Source organism: Ctenopharyngodon idella, chromosome 11 (genome assembly GCF_019924925.1).
Source record: "Ctenopharyngodon idella isolate HZGC_01 chromosome 11, HZGC01, whole genome shotgun sequence".
NCBI lineage: Eukaryota > Metazoa > Chordata > Actinopteri > Cypriniformes > Xenocyprididae > Ctenopharyngodon > Ctenopharyngodon idella.
This window is the reverse complement of record NC_067230.1, coordinates 9,157,525-9,175,975: the sequence shown is the minus strand read 5'-3', so window position 1 is coordinate 9,175,975 and position 18,451 is coordinate 9,157,525. Positions and strand designations below refer to the sequence as shown.

The following is an 18,451-nucleotide window of genomic DNA, read 5'->3' as shown; positions in this document are numbered from 1 at the left end:
ATCCCCACAAGTTGTTCAGGAGGGTTTCAAGAAAAATCCTCCTCGCTCATCCAGAAACAATCTCCAGCATATTCAGTTGTCAGACAAGACTGGAACTTCAAACGGGATCGGCTTCTATGATCAGATGAAACTAAAAAAAGAGCTTTTTGGCAGCAAATCCACCAGATGGGTTTGGTGCATACATGGATAAAAAGTACCCCATGCCCACGGTTAAATATACTGCTGGATCTTTAATGTTGTGGGCCTATTTTTCTGCCGGAGGTCCTGAACTTCTTGTTCAGATACATGGTATCATGGATTCTATCAAATACTAACAGATAAAAATCAAAACCTGACCGCTTCTGCTAGAAATCCAGTAATGGGTCATGGTTAGATCTTCCATCAGGACAATGATCCAAAAACAAACATTAAAACCAACACAAAAATGTGTCACTGAGCACAAAATGAAGCTTCTGCCATGGCCATCCCAGTTCCCTGACCTGAACCCTAAAGGAAATGAGTGGAGTGAACTGAAGAGAAGAAGCACCAACATGGATCTGGGAATCTTAAGGATCTGGAGAGATTCTGTATGAAGGAATGGTCTCTGATCTCTTGTCAGGTGTTCTCCAAACTCATCAGGCATTATAGGTGAAGACTCAGAGCTTTATCTTGGCAAAAGGAGGTTGCAAAAAGTTTTGAATAAAAGGGTGCCAATAATTGTGGCCAACGTGTTTTGGAGAAAAACATTTATTTCATAATGTGATTTTCCCCCCACTTTCAATTCTTTTCCTTCAATGAAAGGTTAAACTTTTGCTAATTTTATGAATTAAAGATCAAAAGGATTAACAATGCAGATTTATTTTTTACAGTCATCTTTGATCATATTTACCAAAGGTGCCAATAATTCTGACCACCACTGTGTATGCATATATATATATATATATATATATATGGGACATTCTACCAGAAACGTACATTATCTGTCCTTGAATTGTTACAGTGAATAAAAAGTATTTCATCCAAAAAATGTCTAAAACTGACTGATGGTTGATCCAAGGTCCACCCACTTGAAGATTTCCGGCCTCGCCACTGCTCCAGGCTCGTGGAATTTTCCGGATTCCGTCTGCCTTCTATCACCAATTTTGCTTCCTCTCAACATATTTCATAATATAATAAATGCAGAAAGGCAAAAAATGAACATTTAAACTGATCTGATGCTGGTTAAACTCCATCCATACACAGGATAGAATTAGCATCTTTTAAAGGAGCATTATTTAGGACGTGTTATTTTAATATAAAACCACATACATGTCATCAAATACTAAATCAATCAATTTAAATAAACCACATCAATATTAGCTATATTTAACAACACTTTCCCCTTAGCAAATACATGTAGCCTATTTGATTGGCTACATGTTTGTAGAGCCACTAAACACAAACACATTAGCAGCATTATATACCAAACAAATAAAATTACATTTATATTACATAAAAACAATTTTTAATGTATGTGTCTATCATAGATAGATGGAACTTTTATTTATTTCTGAGGATGAGCCCAGGTGGGAAATATGCAGTAAAATATACACAAGGGTCCTTTTAGCGCCGCCATTAGGCAGAACCAATAACTTTTTGACTTTAGAAACAGGGAACTGCTTTTGAGGTCTGGCAATAGCAACCGTGCTGACGACACATACCACGTCAACTTCAACTGACTGCAACTGTTCTTAAAAAACCCCACACACCTCTCCCTTTCTTTACCCAAACTCTTATTCTTTAAATTCTGGAAACCATGTAATCGTTCACAGATAATACGGTGAGTGTGAGTACAATACCAGCACTATCACGCGAGATCTAGTTTAAATGTTAACGGCTCTATGCTTCTGAATGTCGCGGGCTAATAGCTTGCGCACGTTAGCCTAGCATCCTCGCTTCAGCTACGGATATTTGAAACGTATCCAGCCAACTATCACAACTTATCTTATTATCCCCATGCCACAACTAAGATAATGGTAAGTAAAGTCATTTTAGTCTTAAACATGTTATATGCCCGTGAAATGACATAGAAATGTTAGTTTTTGTGTCGTTAGCTGAAGGCTACATTGTGACGCCTTCATGAGAATACATTAGTTTTGGATTCTCTTTTTTAAACGTGGTTAACAGGTGCTTGAGTGCGCTGGATGTATTGTACATGTGTTGTGTTTCTATTGAGCTGTCAACCTAGTTTTGAACGAGGAAGCACTTATGATGCCCAAAAATGTTGTCTAGATAGTCAGCTCCCTGGGTTTTGAGACACAGCCCTAAGATGGTAAAAATACATTAGACGTTGGCGTTGTATTGAATATAAATGGGTTTCCTTACAGTTATTATTGATTCAATCATGACCTCACTGTCATCGACGTCATCTCAGTTGACGGGGTCAAGCTCTTCATGCAGGACTCTTCCAGGGGAAGGGACTCAGGTGAGCAACAAATATGCACCTTCACTCTATTAATTCATTCTTTTAAAAAAAAAAAAAAAAAAAAAATGGAACAGTTTATTGAACCTTTTGAAGAGATAATTCATCGTTTTAAATTTTACATAAATCATATTTTATACATCTGGCTTTTATGGCTTATATAGTATGATGAAGTGAGAATATGGAGCTCACGCTTGTGGAGAAAAAAACTAAAAAAAAAAAAAAAAATATTCAGATTATGCAATTTGCTGCAGTTGCAGATACTTATATGGCCAAAAAGTGATATTCTGATAGCTTGTGATGTAAATCAATGACACGCTTACAACAGTATAACAAGTGCTTACTTGCATTTTGTGTAAGTAGTCTGTCACTCTATATCTTCCAATAATTTGGCTTTTAAAGATTGTATTTAAATTATTTTAATTTCTGGGGTGTAAAATATATAATGCAGTACAATTATGATTGAGAGAGATGTACAAATAAAAGTTCCTCACACAAGCTTGTTGTATCATATTTGATATTTACATTTTAACATGATTTTTCTAAAAAGTTATATATAATCAAGTAAACCAGTGACACTTAATAAGGTCTCATTTGTTAACATTAATTAAGACATTAACTAACGTGAACTAACAATGAGCAATATATTTTTTCTGCATTTATTAACCTTTGTTACTATTAGTTTAAAGATGTTCATGTTAATTCACAGTGCATTAACTAATGCTAACAGATACAACTTTTGATCTTAAAAATGTGTTAGTAAATGCTGAGATAACATTGACTAAGATTAATAAATGCTGTAGAATTATTGTTTATTCTTAGTTCATGCTAACTAATATGGTTAACTAATTTTAACAAATTGTAAAGTGCTACCAGCCGAAGTACTTTATAAAGCTATACTTTACTTTATAAAGCTCATTAAAGATTTCACAGCTAAAATACACGTGTACCACAACCACATTTTTACAGTTATGCTATGAAAGGCTCTTAACTTGCTAAAAAGTATGAAATGTCAATCAGAAGGCATGTAGTACATTGTGTGTAGCAGGTTTTTCAGCAAAGTTCTGATCATGTTGATAATTTAAAGGCCTTTGAATGCTTCATAGGGTTAAACATATGGCTTTTTTCCTCCTGCAGGTCCACCCCAGAGCTCCTCTACTCCAGATCCTGAGAGTTGCAGGTGCTCGGGAGGAGGTGTTTACCCTGAAGGAGGTGAGGAGTGTGTATGAACTGACTTCTGCGGATTGACATGTGCTGTAGATAAGTGTTTGAACATTTAATAATGGCAGTGTTTTTGATTAGGTCATGCACTACCTGGGTCAGTACATCATGATGAAACAGCTGTATGACAAACAGAGACAACACATCGTCCACTGTCAAGATGACCCACTCGGAGAGCTACTAGAAGTGGGGAGCTTTTCCGTTAAGAACCCCAGGTGAGCTCATAGCTGCCAATAAAGTGATTTAAATGGAAGAGAAAATAGAGTCTGCTCTCTCTCGTTCAAGTCGTCCTTCGACATCGATGGCTGACGATATCTAGATAACTGGCTGGCAGATGGTCAATATAAATTTGTTACATAATATTTAAGAGAGTGTGGGATAAAACACACACACACACACACACATATATATATATATATATCGCTTGACAGCCCTAATATAAATATATATATATATATATATATATATATATATATTAGGGCTGTCAAGCGATTAAACATTTTAATCTATTTAATTACATGATGTGCCGATTAATTAATTGCACATAAAAATTTGCTGAGAAATTAACCCCAAATGACAATTTAAAGTCATTGTTGTGTTAAATGAGAAAAACATCAAATAGACATTGCAAAAAGTAGCTTTAGAAAGAAATATATAATATATATATATATATATATTTTTTTTTTTTTTTAAATTCAACATAGATTCTATTACACAAACTTTTATGCTACAACAGACATGATTGTTTTTCAGAAGCAGCATCTGAATTATTTACATATATTTACAGACCAAAACAGTGTGGTTACCAACATTCTTCAAAATATCTTCTTTTATGTTCCGCAAAAGACAGACATACAGGTCATACAGGTTTGAAATGACATGAGGGTGACTAAATGTAAATAAACAGAACTTTATTTTCTGGACAAACTATCCCCAAAATATGAAATTACTTTTTTTTTTTTTTTTTTTCCCAATGAAATAATACCCTAAATAAGAAACTAAACCTGCCAGTAGGTGGCAGTAAATGTCTTTGGCTGCGTCCGAAAACTTCTGCAAGAAAAATGTGACTGCAAGACCACAAGTGCACATGAAGTGTGCCATTTGGGATAGGCCCTGGATGTCTCTTTATCTTAGTTGAAGTGAAGACCTTTTCTCTTCTGTAATGTCTCTCAGTCATCTTTCTTTTTACAGTCTCTTGATCACTCTCTCTCCTCCCCCATCATGAGTGTACAGTGGGTACGGAAAGTATTAAGACCCCCTTAAATTTTTCACTCTTTGTTATATTGCAGCCATTTGCTAAAATCATTTAAGTTCATTTTTTTCCCTCATTAATGTACACACAGCACCCCATATTGACAGAAAAACATAGAATTGTTGACATTTTTGCAGATTTATTAAAAAAGAAAAACTGAAATATCACATAGTCCTAAGTATTCAGACCCTTTGCTGTGACACTCATGTATTTAACTCAGGTGCTGTCCATTTCTTCTGATCATCCTTGAGATGGTTCTACACCTTCATTTGAGTCCAGCTGTGTTTGATTATACTGATTGGACTTGATTAGGAAAGCCACACACCTGTCTATATAAGACCTTACAGCTCACAGTGCATGTCAGAGCAAATGAGAATCATGAGGTCAAAGGAACTGCCTGAAGAGCTCAGAGACAGAATTGTGGCAAGGCACAGATCTGGCCAAGGTTACAGAAAAAATTCTGCTGCACTTAAGGTTCCTAAGAGCACAGTGGCCTCCATAATCCTTAAATGGAAGATGTTTGGGACGACCAGAACCCTTCCTAGAGCTGGCCATCCGGCCAAACTGAGCTATCGGGGGAGAAGAGCCTTGGTGAGAGAGGTAAAGAAGAACCCAAAGATCACTGTGGCTGAGCTCCAGAGATGCAGTCGGGAGATGGGAGAAAGTTGTAGAAAGTCAACCATCACTGCAGCCCTCCACCAGTCGGGGCTTTATGGCAGAGTGGCACGACGGAAACCTCTCCTCAGTGCAAGACACATGAAAGCCCGCATGGAGTTTGCTAAGATGAGAAATAAGATTCTCTGGTCTGATGAGACCAAGATAGAACTTTTTGGCCTTAATTCTAAGCGGTATGTGTGGAGAAAACCAGGCACTGCTCATCACCTGTCCAATACAGTCCCAACAGTGAAGCATGGTGGTGGCAGCATCATGCTGTGGGGGTGTTTTTCAGCTGCAGGGACAGGACGACTGGTTGCAATTGAGGGAAAGATGAATGCGGCCAAGTACTGGGATATCCTGGACGAAAACCTTCTCCAGAGTGCTCAGGACCTCAGACTGGGCCGAAGGTTTACCTTCCAACAAGACAATGACCCTAAGCACACAGCTAAAATAACGAAGGAGTGGCTTCACAACAACTCCGTGACTGTTCTTGAATGGCCCAGCCAGAGCCCTGACTTAAACCCAATTGAGCATCTCTGGAGAAACCTAAAAATGGCTGTCCACCAACGTTTACCATCCAACCTGACAGAACTGGAGAGGATCTGCAAGGAGGAATGGCAGAGGATCCCCAAATCCAGGTGTGAAAAACTTGTTGCATCTTTCCCAAAAAGACTCATGGCTGTATTAGATCAAAAGGGTGCTTCTACTAAATACTGAGCAAAGGGTCTGAATACTTAGGACCATGTGATATTTCAGTTTTTCTTTTTTAATAAATCTGCAAAAATGTCAACAATTCTGTGTTTTTCTGTCAATATGGGGTGCTGTGTGTACATTAATGAGGAAAAAAAATGAACTTAAATGATTGCAATATAACAAAGAGTAAAAAATTTAAGGGGGTCTGAATACTTTCCGTACCCACTGTATATGCCCCCTACTGCTGATTGGCTACACGTTTGTTGTGGTGCTTTCAACAGTTTCAACAGTGTCGCTTACTGCACCTTTAATTGTTAAGTCACCATTTAGTCACCCTCATGTTGATCCAAACCTTTATGATTTTTTTTTTTTTTTTTTTTTGTGGATCATAAACAACTATGTTTTGAGAGATCTCTCTCTCTCTCTCTCTCTCTTTTTTTTTTTTTTTTTTACCAGCTGATTAAAGGATTAGTCCACTTTCAAATAAAAATCTCCTGATAATTTACTCACCCCCATGTCATCCAAGATGTCCATGTCCTTCTTTCTTCAGTCGAAAAGAAATTAAGGTTTTTGATGGAAAAACTCCACACGGTTGAAGGTCAAAATTACAGTTTCAGTGCAGCTTCAAAGGGCTTTAAACGATACCAGACGAGGAATAAGAGTCTTATCTAGCGAAACGATCGGTCATTTTCTAAAAAAATCAAAATGTACATGCTTTATAGGCACAAATGATCGCATCACAAGTGCTTCCACCAGAATGCGATTCCGTATTCTTCAAAAAGCTTACGAAAAATTTTTATTTGAAAGTGAACTATTCCTTTAATTGCCCTGGTCGATGCATCGCCCCCTCTCTTACCTTTTGTGTTATTTAGAGAAATCAACATATTGTAGGTATTTACATCTTTCTTTTCTGCCTTTCGTAGCCCTGTGTATGAGATGTTGAAGAGGAATTTGTTTATTTTGAATAATTCGGGTAAGTCCATCCCTCTTGTTGTTGAATTTATTTTGAATGATCTTCAGTAATAAAATGTCTCACAGACTTGTCTCACTGTCATTTAGCACTTTCACTCTCTTGCTTTCTCTTATTTTGATTAGCCTCACCTTTCATTTTGAGGTGTGTGTTTGTATGTCTGAATGTGATGTTTATGCTACAGTGGGTATGTAAACTTGTTTTTTATGGTTTCAACTTTGTGATTCTATTATCAGGTTTGTGTACTGTGCAATACACTTCATACAGGAACACAAGAAACTTTTCTTAAAAGTTAAAATATTAAATAATAATAATAATAAAAACATGTGAAGGCACACACGCCTTCACAATTTTGCATTTTCCACCACTAATTTAGGCATTAAGCCTGGGCCAAGTGTGATTGATGTGTGCTTGGTGAATAAAGGGCAGTTTTTTTTTCTTTTGTTTTGTTTTGTTACTATGTCTCATTTGAAATACAGATGCAGCAAAGAATCTTTCTGTCGGCAAGGATTCTAATGAGTCTCCAAGTGAAGATCCTGGTCAGGTAAAACTACAGCATGGTGCACAGGAGAAACAGTGTTTGTTACTCCTCTTCATGGCAAACAATTGATCAGAAAATCAAATTTAATCCTTTTGTAATAAATTTAATGATTAATTTTGTTATTTGAGCTTTGCTTTTAAATGAAAGGCTAATAAAAGTGCATTGTACGGGGGCATTTTGGGTACCAAATGTTTTTCTTTTGCCTTTTTTTTTTTTTTTTTTTTATAAATATGATTTAGCTTTATGCTTTATTTAACCAAACAGTACTCACAGCATTTTACATTTGTTGTCAGCTTTTCCCCTTTTTTATTTATGTTCTAAACGACCAGTTATTTAAATGTCAGTGATTGTCTTCCCAATCTTTCACATCCTTTCTTTCCATTATAGTTGCACAACGTTTTGCTACAATGCATTTTTGTGTGAAGTATTGCATCATGATCAGTAGCCTGTTTGCCATGAAGGGGAGGGCGGCAGCTGTCTTCGCCAGTTGTATCTGTACAGAGTGGCACCGTCTCTGTACTTCCCCACGGCCGGCCTGGCCTGGTGGTCCTTCCGGAGAAGCCACCAGCATGGGCCTGGCTGCTGGGGGACAGAGTACCTGTCTCTGTTTGTCGCTCAGAGTTTCCTTCTCTGCGTCGCTGCTCCTTTCGGAAGGACTGCAGATTCCTTCTCAGTTCACTGGCCCTCTTCACCCCTCTGTCATACACCCATCCACATTTAACACCTTACGGTTGCGTGTTGGCAAAATGAAGTTAGGTGGGGTTGGGAAAAGCAGTCTGGGATGAGGTTCCTGGTACCATCATGCATTTGCGCTATTCACAGGACTTTAAATAGAAAGGTGTTGAACTTTGAAAGGTGTTATGATTTTGGATTAGCTTTTTATTTTCTTCTCGATATTACATATTAGTGTGATATAATTTAAGTACCAGATGTCTGTTTGTTTGCTGCCACTCTGTTTGCACTTTTGAAAACATTAGAGCAGCAGTGGTGTCTAATATATCCATCATTTGTGATCTATTCTAAAACTTTTTTTTATTTTTTAGAAACTTCCTATTATTTTTCACCTCCCTCTACTTGTGAGGACGTGGCCTTTTGTTGCCACACCCACGGGCACCTGCTGTGAAGGAACTGCCGTCCTACCGAGTGTCATGTCATTACTATGTGCTCATTCAGTTTTTTCCTTACTGTGTAGGTGTCCAGTGTGTCGATTAGCTCTGGACAGGCTCTCATTGCTAGCAGTACCAGCACTGGTGCAACACAAAGCTGCTCACAGCGCAGGCCACGTGATCCTGATGAAGGTCAGCATGAAACAACAAACACTGCATTCACTTTAGACAGCGTAATGAATATTATGACTCATTTTTGCAATTGAAATATGTACATAAGATCAGATACTTCTCTATCCTTACAGACTCCTCAGATGACTTACCCAGGTCTGCTTGCAAACGGCCAAAGCTGGATGTGACTTTGGAAGAGTGGGACCTTTCTGGGTTGCCCTGGTGGTTTCTGGGTAACCTGCGAAGTAATTACACTCGCCGAAGCAACGGCTCGACTGATATTCACACCAATCAAGTAAGAGGGCAAGCTCCCCAGAAAATAATTCAGATGGCCATTTTTTTTATTCATAAAGAAGAACTTTATTGTAGTCAGTGTAGTGAAACTGTCACACAACTAGACTGAGGGAACAGCTCTCTCCCGGACAGGACGAGGACACGGCCATCGTTTCTGACACCACAGATGATCTTTGGTTCCTAAATGAGGCAGAAAGCGAGCAAGTGAGTGTGGAGATGAAGGAAGCGGTGCTGGAGCAGGGAAGTGATGCAGAGTCTCCACATGAAGAAGAGGAGACCGGGAAAGACAGTAAAGATGATAGGAAGGTAATGTTACTTGCTTTTTTTTTCCTTCATTGACTATCATTTTAAGATGATGGACTCATCATAACCAGCTAATTTTCACTCTCAGATGCAAGAAGAACAGGATGATGACTCTCAGTGTTTAAGTGATGACACCGATACTGAGATCTCCACACAGGTAGACACATTATCAGGAAAATTGTGCTCTTTATTAGTGATCATTGTTTTTTAAATTAATCTTTTACTCTCACTAAGGCTGCATTTATGTGATAAACAGTAAAGACAGTAATATTGTAAAATATATCATATATATTTCTATGATGGCAAAGCTGAATTTTCAGCAGCCATTACTTCAGTCTTTTAGTGTCACGTGATCCTTCAGAAATTATTCTTAAATGCAGATTTGGTGCTCAAGAAACCTTTATTATTTTCATTGTTGAAAAACAGTTGTGCTAATATTTCAGTGAAAACAGTGGTATATTTTTCAGGATTCTTTAATGAATAGAAAGTTTAAAAGAACAGCATTTATTTGAAATAAATGCTATTTTAAATATTATAAATATTTTGTTGAATAAAAGTGAATATAAGTAAAATCTTGTAGACCCCAAATTTTGAATGGTAAAGTATAATGAAAAAATTAAGATTTATAGGGTGTATTAAAAATATTGTTTGATTACATTTAAGTTTATCATATACAGTCAAACCAAAATTTATTCAGACACCTTGAGCATTTCATTCATTAATACAGTTTATTCACTATATTTAAAAAAAATGGTAATAAAATATGACAAGATCTCAGAGGTAAACTGTGTCAGAAAAAAATGTATCTTAATTATGTCAGATAACACTGACAAAACATGGTCAGGTCAAAGTGTCTGAATAATTTTTGGTTCCAAATTTTTATCAATTTTACTGGTAGTCCACTGTATGAAGAATTTTTGGGTATAATATGTCAGTTTATTTTATTTTGCTATCCTCACTTACATAAATGAACTGTAGTGTCCTGCACCCACTAGTAAAAATATATCAAAAATGTCTGAATAATTTTATGGTTAGACTATCTATCTATCTATATGTATTCATTCATTCATTCATTCATTCCATTTCCCCCCATACACATACACAAAAGGCACATCTTATTTAAATGACCTTATCTTCTGGCAGGATGCATGGCAGTGCTCAGAGTGCCGCAAGTTTAACACCCCTCTTCAACGGTACTGCATGCGCTGCTGGGCTCTGCGGAAAGACTGGTACAAGGATTGTCCTCGTCTCGTACACTCCATTTCTGTTCCAGACATCCCCATCTGCAGTTCACGTCCTGAGAGGGAGGAAGACGAGGAGGATGATGGAATCGACATGCCTGACTGCCTTAGGACGGTGTCTGACCCTGTCGTCCTCCCCTCGCACCACGTCTCTAGAAACATCCCCTCATCATCTGCTTCATCGTCTAAAGGAAAGGGTCCTTCCCGCCTTCACCACCACTTACAGGAGAGCTCAGAGGGTGACAGCCAGGACACGCTGGACATGGAAACAGAATGCCATCCCGAGGCCATGCTAGAACCCTGCAAGCTGTGCCGAGTGCGGCCAAGAAACGGCAACATCATCCACGGCCGCACAGCTCACCTGATCACCTGTTTCCCCTGTGCCCGCAAGCTGCACAAATTTCACGCTCCTTGCCCAGGCTGTGGCCAGGTTATACAGAAGGTCATCAAAACCTTCATAGCATGACCGAAACATCTTAAAGGCACGCATGTATTAAACACGCACTCACTTGCTACTTAAAAAAAAAAAAAAAATGTTTCCTTGTACATAAACGCAAGGAGGCAGGGAAATCGACAAACCGTTGCTGGGCTAAAATAAAAAGCATAGTACAATTTATCTATAATAATTTTATTGTATAGTACAAATCAAGTATAAATAATGTACAGAATGTAATTTAAAGAAACTGGCCTCATATTGATGGTTCACCATTGTTTTGTTAGCATAACTTGGCTAAAGAAAAAGTGATCTCTTTGCATCTGCTTTCTGTCAGGTGAAGGAGAGGGTTAGCCACCACAATATGCTACTGCCTTAGTGGGAAGATATGGATAAACAGTTAAAATCCTAACCTTGAAACAGTTCTGTCAGTTTGTAATAGTACATTTAAATGGCCTTTCAATGTACCTGACCAACTTTGGTTTCAATTTATTTTAGAAGATTTTTCCCCTTGCAGATTTCAGGCACTTAAAAACTAAAGCATCGAGTTGACCTGGTGAAAGGGTTTTCTTTGGACATCTGTGCTTTAAACAGATTATATTTATTTATTTATAAACTTAAGTTTGAATGATCAGTCAACAGTTGCAATTCATTCCTGTGCTATGAGAAGAACCAATTGTATTATAGATTGTGAAGTATTAAAACACCTTTTCGTGTGTAGGAGATACAATAGAAAAGTGTAATTAGGCCAATGACCATGTTTTTTGCTTCCAGACCTTTCTTTTGGTTGCTTGTGACGCTCAGCTCCTACTTGTTCCATTGTTTGTTTGTTTGTTTGTTTGTTTTGTTGTTGTTTTTCTATACCTGAACAGATATGATGTATGATTGAGGATTATTTGTGCTCTATTTGTTTAGCCCTCTGCCTTCCCTTTTAATTCAGTTTTCCTGTCACGCTCACACACACGTGTTCAATGTTTTATGAAGGAATGTTTATGAGAGCGGTTAGTGGAAGGATTTCTTTTTTTCCATAGAGCTGCCAGGTGAGATGACATTTATGGGACAAAAAAGTGTTTTGAAAGCAATGTCTGCCATACTTTTTTTGTTTGTTTTTAAATAGTGCTTTATTTTGCAGAAAGGTCATCTGTATTGTTGGCAGTGTTCAGTGAAATTTACTAGAGCACTTCTGTTATGTGGGATTTTAGGGTTATTATCCTCTGCTTTTCTTAGAACTGCGTTGTTTCCCATAACAAAGTGGATTCAGTCTCTGTTGTGTATTGTCTAAGCGCAGCCATAGAGGACTCTTTGCAAAGGAATTCTGTTGTCCTCGGCCACCAGAGGGCGAAAGATCTTTTCACACGCAGTAAACGCATGGGACTAGCTTTGCTTGTTTCTAATTAATGCTGTGTTATTTACTTTTTGAGGATGTGGAAGCTGTATTAAAATCCCATCCAAATTTACCTGGACTTTTTTGTGTGGTACAAAAACTGCTATTTCACTGCCATTATGCCTCATAGTATGGAAGCGAAAACAAATTCATCCTATGCCAATGCAATTATATAATGAAGTTTGTTTTTGTTTTATCCGGACATGTTTTCTTCTTGAATTCAGTATGAACAGTAATTTTTTTTGTTTGTTTGTTTTTTAAATGTAAAATAAATAATCAAACCAGTGAATAATGCTCATTATTTACTCAGCCTCATTGGTATAATATATATATATATATATATAATGTATAAATATAAATATATTTTGCAGTTTATTTTGACTACAGCCATGCATTTCAGAGCTTAAATCTTCGACATCGTTTGCACCAGATGTAACTTTGTTAGGCAACCTTTACTACTATACATCTGTTACCAGATTAAAAAAAGGTAAGTTTCTTTTTTTTTTCTACCACAAGGAGGCAGTAACAGTCTTTTAGTTTCTTAAGAATCATTTGCTCCCTTTTGAGGTTGGCTTTTGAATAACCCAACTTTCATTTAAATAGTTTATTTTGATAAACATAAAAGCCAGTTTGTTTATGACGTATATTCTGTACATTGAAATATTGGTCAAGTTCTTGGTGTGTCTAAAGGCTGTGTGAACACATGAACTTCACGTGAGATTCTGCTTGTTTCTGTATCGGGCCTGTCCAATGGAAGCAGTGATGTAATTGGAAATCAATAACGGAAGTGTCTCGAGGGGTGAGTCTCCATGCGGAAGGATAATTGGGTTCTTCCTCTAATCGCACCTCTAATCTCTCACCAGCTCAGGTCTTCGTCTTAATGGGCCTACCATCAGGTTAGATCTGTTAAACTGGCAGTAGCTGGTCGCTGAAAGGTTCACACATAAACAGCTCAATGTCCTTTGCCATATCACTAGTAGAAGGACGAGACGATTAGAAGCCCTCAGCGTTTCAAGCTTCCATTTGACATTTTCTTTATTTTGTCATGGCTTTCTCTGGTTTATTCATTCTCTCTCCTTTACATGCACAGGCCGTTGTTTACGCTGGCAGTTTTGGTGGTATTTATGCAGGCACCGTGACCAGGCTGACATGTTAATTAGCGCTCCCTTTGTCTTTTTAGGTATCTTTCTCCAACATTATTTACAATATGTGCCTCTAAGGAAGATGCGGTGGTTAAGAAATTGGTATTGACAATTCATGAAGGAACTATTTGACCACATATGCCCAAAGTAGCGTTTCCTGGCTGTTGCATATTTTTGGTGCAGTGAGGCTCAAATATTCATCCATTGCTGTCATGTATGCAAAGACAATAACACGAATTTCATTAAATAAGATTCCCCTTATGATAAATACTTATTAGAAATCCTGAAATAGCTTGATGCATTGGCTGCTAATGGCACAGCTTAGATCTGCCTGTACAGTGTCATATACCACAGTCACACATGAGGAATGACATCTCATTGTTTTTACTTATGGGTCATTTCTGGGATTTGTGGTTCAACAAAATGAAATGTTAAAAGCTTTTCACTATACTTTTGGTATGTCCATTTTAATGGATAATAATTATTGCATTTAAATATTTTTTTTATTAAAATAATGTCTTATTTCTATCTTACACTAAGCATTTTTTCAAGTCCCTGTGGCACTTCACTGAATTTGTAGCATTGTACATTGGCAGCATTGTAAGTATTTATTTGTGTTACTGTCTTATGTAAACTATTTTTTCTAAAAAAAAAAAAAAAAAAGGCTGTAAAGTTATGTCCCTCAGTCTGCAGTCAACCCCGTCACGCCAACCATTCTCCGCCTATAATAATTTAGACTCTACACATATGTGACATAATTTACCGGAAATTACATCATTCATATCTCTTTAACAGTGGTGCAAAAGATGGTAAGTAGTATCATACTTTATATATAAACCCCAACTCAACCCCATCACATCAATTTAAGATGGAAAATTATTTTAATTCATATTTATTTTAATTCATAAGTAGTATTTAATTATTTAATTGCTGCCATATGTGGCCCTGGACCACAAAACCAGTCATACAAGTCCATTTTTTGAAATACAAAAAACTGATTTTTTTTTTTTTTTTTTTTTTTTTTGTTAGGACGGGACAATATTTGGCCGAGATTCAACTATTTGAAAATCTGGAATCTAAGGGTGCAAAAAAAAATCTAAATATTGAGAAAATCGCCTTTAAAGTTGTCCAAATTAAGTTCTTAGCAATGCATATCCACTCACGAAATAATTTTTTGATATATTTACGGTAGAAAATGTACACAATATCTTATATTTTTCATAAAAGAAAACACAGCACTGATATAATGTATTGTTGGCTATTGCTACAAATATACCCATGCGACTTATGACTGGTTTTGTGGTCCAGGGTCACATATATGGTCTATATACTACACAAGGAGCAGTGGTCATTTTGAGCAAAAACACTTAACCCCATCATCATACTCAACCCTGTCACCTCTCTGGGTAACACTTTACAATAAGGTTTCATTAGTTAATTACTTTAGTTAACATGAACTAAGAATGAACAATACTTTACAGCATTTATTAATTTTAGTTAATGTTAATTTCAACATTTACTACATTGTGGAAATCAAATGTTGTATTTGTTAATGCACTGTGTACTAGTATAAGCAAACAATGAACAGCTGGATTTTTTCAATGAACCTCCAACAAATATGATTTGTTGAAGGTTTGAAATGTGCCTAATGATGTGGGGTATTTAGAAAATTAAATGTAGTTAAAAAACAAATCCAAGTTGAAATATTACCAAATCCCGAAAAATGACCCTTGTACAGTTGTTATGGCCAGACTGTTTAAATAACTACAAATGATTTCATATAAAGTGATTTTTGTAGCAGTGATGTGCTCAGTGCTGTCTAGCTACTCATTGTTTAGTCAATATTGTTAGGTGTTCACTGTTCAGAGCCTTTCTTCCAGACCGACTTTCCTTCCTTATTGACACAATCTGTCTCCAATGATAGGAATTGAAACTGAAATTATAAGAGGTCTACACTCTTAAGGTACAACAAGGCTGCTGTACTTTTCATATATACACACCTTTCAAAAGTTTAGGGTCAGTGAGTTTTTTTTTTATTTGATCAAAAATACAGTAAAAACAGTGATATGGTGAAATATTATTACAATTTAAAATAGCTGCTTTCTATTTGAACATATTTTAAAGTGTAATTTATTCCTGTGCAGTGTTGGGTGTAACGCCTTACTGTAATTAAATTACTTATCCACTGAAAAAGTAAAGTAAGGGATTACTGTTCATTTTTAGGTAATTTACAGTTATTTATAATGTACTTGCGTTACATACTGTAAATTAGTTCAACAGTTCTGTATAAATCAATATTGAATTTTAAAATCTAAATTTGTCGTCTAAAGGTAAAAGTGAACGCTGCCTCTTTAAAATCGTTAGCTGTAGTGCGGTTGCGCGTGAGTTCGCAACTTGTGTAGTCGCTGTCTGAAGATGTCGGCAGAAGCGAGTGGCTGTTTTTCTGAATGGAAATATTCCAATTACTTCACTTTTTTGACACAGGTAGGCAAGAACATTACGGTAAAATGTAAGCTATATATGTCCTAGGGAGAAAAAACTGCGTGCGCGCTCTGAGAGACGTTCTTCAGTCAGTGCGCTCTCGACCAAAGCGCACACACATAGCCGCCTCTAGCGAGTGTCAGATTTTCGCGATTTATTACACATTTAAACGTTCAAATACACACACAGTTATGTCAAAATGCCCGTCTTGGCGTATATTCGCGTTGCTATTTGAATGTTAACAGCATATGTAACAGCATATTGTCTTCGTCCATTAGGTCTTAGTGACAGCAGCCTTTAAAACATGCTACTGTCTACCATTGGCTGTCTGTATAATAAATGATAATCAAACAACAAAAGAAAAGCTTTAATAAGGATTAATCTATATTTAATTTATACAGTTATGACTATGCAGATTTATTTTATATTTGATTATTCAATTTCTGTGGTATTTTTACTTACTACTGTTAGACCTACCTGAAAAAATATAGGCCTATAGCATTGTTTTATTTGTATCTTTAAATATTTTTACCATGGTATCGACTTTGGTATCGAGTATTGTGCACTTTTGGTGGTATCGGTACCGACTACTAGTTTTTTGGTACCAACTACTAGATTTTTAATTACAGTAACGCGTTACACCCAACACTGCACAGGAATAAATTACACTTTAAAATATGTGACATCCCTATTTGTTACTAAAAAATTAAGTATTATAGTTTTAATAAAGCTAAAATGTTTTAAAAAGCTACAAAAGGCTAAACTATTCCATGTTTGACTCATATTTAAATTATTAAAAGTTTTAATTAATAATTATTAAATTATTAATTATTAATCTCATTTCCTTTCTATTGTCTATCCGGTCAAAGTTTATAGGGATTTTAAGAATTAATTTAGTAACTAGTTAAATTACTTATTGATTAATTAAATACTTTTCATACAGAGTAATTAGAAAAGTATTTTAAATACAATATTGATGATGTAATTAGTAATTAATTACTTTTTTGAAGTAACTTACCCAACACTGTTCCTGTGATGGAAAAACTGAATTTTCAGCAGTCATCACGCCAGTCTTCAGTGTCACATGATATTTCAGAAATCTTTCTAATATGCTGGTTTGATGCTCTAGAACTATTTATTATCATCATCAATGTTGAAAAACAGTTGTGCTGCTCCAGAACAAGAATTAGGATTTTTTAAATCTTTATTAAAACAAAATATTCAAATATTGTCCTTCCAGTTTCACATTTTGTACCTTTTACACACTCTAATAAAACACCCCCCAACCCCAAGATTCTTTAATGAATAGAGAGTTCAAAAGAACAGCATTTATTTGAAATGGAAATCTGAGTGTGTAAATAATGACCAAATTGTAATTAAAATGCAGGACTGAATATAGAGTGTTACAGTAGACGTGGAGAACTCTCACATGGGTGTATGTGCACACACTCTCATGCCCTACCTAAAACAGCCCAGTTCTACTCCATTAACCAGTGTCACTTCCCATTTCTGGGCTCTTGCTCCCCCGTTCCATATTCCATTATCTTACTCACACGGTCTGCCTTCCTTCCCCTTATGGGGAAATCGATAGCCACACTAAATAGATTTCACAATCAATTTTTCTATCATCGTTCCACAAAACTGCTTCCTGGCTTTGAAAATGAGAACGCTTTAAAGGAAAGGAAAAGGAGAGCAACATGATGTTTAAAGCGCTCAAATTCCTGCTGGTCTTTTCTTGAAGGCGTGAGGTTAGGGTGTATTTTTCACTGTATGGAGCCTGAATTGCAACAAGAAGATTTTAGGTGAATGTCTGGTATAACATTGCAAGAAGTGTTGCTATAGGCCAGTTTTCAGTCATGGCGAGGATTGTGTAGTTTGTTTTACTTTCTAGAATCCTAGAATCACCACTGCTAATAAAAAGAAATTTGTCTTGAGCACCAAATCACCATATTAGAATTCATTCTGAAGGATCGTGACACTGAAGAATGGCTGCTGACAATTCAGCTTTGCCATCACAGGTATAAATTACATTATAAAATATATTACAATACAAAACAGTTATTTTAATTGTAGTGATATTACTGTTTTACTGTATTTTGATCGAAGAAATACAGCCTTGGTG

At 36.4% G+C, this 18,451-nt stretch overlaps 1 protein-coding gene across 4 annotated transcripts; it reads left to right on the top strand.

Annotated features, from left to right (window-relative positions):
• The first annotated feature begins 1,630 nt into the window (after positions 1 to 1,630).
• On the top strand, positions 1,631 to 12,998 carry mdm4 (MDM4 regulator of p53). Of its 4 annotated transcripts, XM_051912160.1 has the most exons (12): positions 1,639 to 1,798; positions 1,887 to 1,994; positions 2,346 to 2,443; positions 3,578 to 3,652; positions 3,743 to 3,876; positions 7,187 to 7,236; positions 7,713 to 7,777; positions 8,967 to 9,072; positions 9,186 to 9,346; positions 9,463 to 9,651; positions 9,737 to 9,805; positions 10,792 to 12,998. In XM_051912160.1, the coding sequence occupies exons 3-12, from the start codon at positions 2,363 to 2,365 to the stop codon at positions 11,353 to 11,355; spliced, it is 1,494 nt and encodes a 497-aa protein (XP_051768120.1). In that variant the 5' UTR covers positions 1,639 to 1,798; positions 1,887 to 1,994; positions 2,346 to 2,362; the 3' UTR covers positions 11,356 to 12,998. The 4 variants fall into 4 exon arrangements, with proteins under 4 accessions (XP_051768119.1, XP_051768118.1, XP_051768121.1 ...); XM_051912159.1 differs by lacking the exon at positions 1,887 to 1,994 and having other exon boundaries at positions 1,631 to 1,798; XM_051912158.1 differs by having other exon boundaries at positions 1,637 to 1,994.
• Positions 12,999 to 18,451: the final 5,453 nt, after the last annotated feature.

Excerpts from the sequence above, each read along its gene's own strand:
- mdm4 (XM_051912159.1), top strand. The coding sequence starts at position 2,363 with ATGACCTCACTGTCATCGACGTCATCTCAGTTGACGGGGTCAAGCTCT. Across the intron at positions 3,877-7,186 it reads TTTTCCGTTAAGAACCCCAG|CCCTGTGTATGAGATGTTGA; the intron begins GTGAGCTCATAG and ends TGCCTTTCGTAG. Across the intron at positions 9,347-9,462 it reads CTGATATTCACACCAATCAA|CTCTCTCCCGGACAGGACGA; the intron begins GTAAGAGGGCAA and ends CTGAGGGAACAG.